Source organism: Carassius auratus, chromosome 1 (genome assembly GCF_003368295.1).
Source record: "Carassius auratus strain Wakin chromosome 1, ASM336829v1, whole genome shotgun sequence".
Lineage (NCBI taxonomy): Eukaryota > Metazoa > Chordata > Actinopteri > Cypriniformes > Cyprinidae > Carassius > Carassius auratus.
Window position 1 is genome coordinate 14,246,006 of NC_039243.1, and position 2,771 is coordinate 14,248,776.

Genomic DNA, 2,771 nt, shown 5'->3' on the forward strand with positions numbered 1-2,771 from the left:
GAACCACATGTCTCCGATTTAAACAGAAAACAAAATGCAACAGTGTAGGCTATTTGTCAAATTAAGTGTGTTGTGAGGGTCAGTAACAAGATTATTGCAATTTACTTTTAACGCTCACAAATAAAATAATAATAATAATTAAATATTAAAAAACAAATTTTAGCTGTGGTTTAAGCATATTATTTGACATATATTTTAAATGCACAACATATCCTGGGATGTCCCGAAGAAGGCCGTCTCATTGTGGCGTTTGCTGTAACGTCGTTGTGATGTAGCGACCGATCTGACCAATAGACGGAGCAGCATCCGAGTCTAGGAGATCCCCAGCTGACGTGATGCGACGCTCCACTATCTGTATTTTGATTTGCTCCCTAATTGACCCGAATAAAGCCCTCTGTGACAGGGGTACCGTCGACCCTGAGGCGCGATCAAAAGCGAAGTCGAACTGGAGCCGGTAATACCCTTTTACTATAGTAATCCTATTTGCTATTGTAGTCGTCCAATAGCAGAATGCCCTCCGCTTGTTAAGCATTTTACTTGACTTGGATTGTTCTTGACTACAGCCCCGCTTCTCTCTGGACTGGCGCCGTGGACTCACTAAGGATTTAATCCTGCTGAAGCAATGGTCGAGCGGGGATATTATTCGGCGAGGAAGGATTCGATGCTTTTTGTTTAGAATTCGCGCATCACCCGGTTATTGCTGTAACTGTAGAAGAGATGCGTGACAAAAGCCAACAACAGCGTCCTTCCACCACATCCAGGGGCTCATCGTTTTTTATCGAGAATTTACTTGGCTCTTGTAAGACAGAACAGTCCGGTCGTCCTTTAAAGTATAACGATGGCATGGAGCAAGAGATGGGTCTCAAGGGCAGCGCTAAAGCGCATCTTAAAGAAATGTGCAGTCAAGCACCAAGCACAGGCTTCAAGACAGAGAGGAGCACACTATCACCCCTGGATTGGTGTGGACTGGAAACCTCAGAGAGTAAGTTGCGGGATAGCCTACATAAACTTGCTTATTGTTCAAAACTCCTCATAATTTCGTTAAAAATCGTAAATCAAAAGAATATAGAGATTTCTTAATCTGACCTGTGGTACTCAATGGACTGTGCTTTTTATTTATGGAACAGGCTGAAATGTTCCTTATTAGTCCCCAACTGAATAATTATGTCCCGTGTTAGTGAACAGCACCAATTATGCTACTGGTAGGTCCACATTAGTTTTAAGCCTCATTAGGTAAAACCAACAAAAGCAACAGGAAAGCGCGGAGCAGCCGAGTCACAATGAAAGACTTCCCAAACTCGTTAAAAGCTTAACAGTGCAATTGGTTTGTCTGATTCGTTAGCTCTGTAAATATATGAAAGCCTCAGGGAGAGAGTTGGCTGAATTCACAAAATATTGCTCTTAAGGGAACTATATTATGAGCTACAGAGCAGATTTTTATGTCACTTTGGAAACATCCATCTGATCAATTATAACATGAATTTCTTATCCGTTCCTTTAATGTTTACTTTTAGCGGGTCCAAAAGAAGAAACTAACCATTCCAGTGAGCGTTGCCGCAGCGACAGGGACACCCCGGTGACCTCTGAGCTTCTTGATGGAGCAGTGGACCGAAAAACGAGCGAGTGCGTGGGTGACGAGGGTGAAGACGCTCGACAGCTTTTCGACGAGCGTTCCGGTCCCGACACTTGCGAGCCATGCTCGGCCCGGAAGAAAAAGACCCGAACTGTGTTCAGTAGAAGCCAAGTGTTCCGGCTAGAATCCACTTTCGACATGAAGAGATACCTCAGCAGCTCTGAGCGCGCCGGCCTCGCGGCCTCCCTGCACCTGACCGAGACGCAGGTCAAAATCTGGTTCCAGAACCGCAGAAACAAATGGAAAAGACAACTGGCCGCGGATTTTGAGGCTGTTCATTTTAACCACAGCTCCCAGCGGATTGTACGGGTGCCCATCTTGTACCACGATAAAACGACACCCATGTCGACTCTCAGTTTTAACGTGTCCCAAGTCTCGCCACCTCTCATGGGCTTCTCAAATACAGTGAACTATCCATTTTCGCCCTTTGCTCATTCGATGAATTTAATGACATCGCAAATGACAGGCCTTGTCTGATCTATTGTCTAATATACTGACAGTAGTGGCCCAATGACAATTATCAATGTTTCTGAATGGTGCAATAACTGATTTATACATATCCTGCTGGAAATACAGTAGGGTACTGATGTCTATCCTCCATCCAAAGAAAAGAAAACACCTATCACAAGAAAAAGTACAAGTTTGTGTTAATTGTCACTGTCTATAATCTAGTCTTCTGTGCATGGGGGCCCTCAATGTAAATATAAGGGCAACACTTGCTTTTTGCAAATATATTTTTTATTCCGAAACACGATTTGTAAGTTTTGTCACTTTTTCACATTATAAATTTAAATAAACGGATCACGTTAAAGCAAGTATGATTTTCCTGTGAATGAGTTCTTCTGTCAGCTTAGAAGACGTCAAAACTTTATGGACAGCGGAAAAAACAACATTCATGTAGCCTAGCCTATACATACCATGCAAAATATATTTCCACAGGTGTCCAGATTATCTCGGCCTACATGGGTAATTTCTGAATATTTTTTAGGCTTAATCAAACACTCGATGACAATTTTTCAGAGCAATAAATCAGTACAGCATAATTATTCACAGAGAAAAAGGTGTGGTTAAGGCCCTATTATCAGCAGTCCGTTATTGCCACAATACAACAGAAAACGCGATACTAAATTCAAACACT

The 2,771-nt window shown here is 42.5% G+C and overlaps 1 protein-coding gene across 1 annotated transcript; it reads left to right on the forward strand.

Moving 5' to 3' along the window:
• The first annotated feature begins 312 nt into the window (after positions 1 to 312).
• Positions 313 to 2,448, forward strand: LOC113038723 (homeobox protein HMX1-like). Its single transcript, XM_026196766.1, has 3 exons — positions 313 to 454; positions 564 to 982; positions 1,515 to 2,448. Exons 2-3 carry the CDS (start codon positions 718 to 720, stop codon positions 2,108 to 2,110), a joined length of 861 nt encoding a protein of 286 aa, XP_026052551.1. The 5' UTR covers positions 313 to 454; positions 564 to 717; the 3' UTR covers positions 2,111 to 2,448.
• Positions 2,449 to 2,771: the final 323 nt, after the last annotated feature.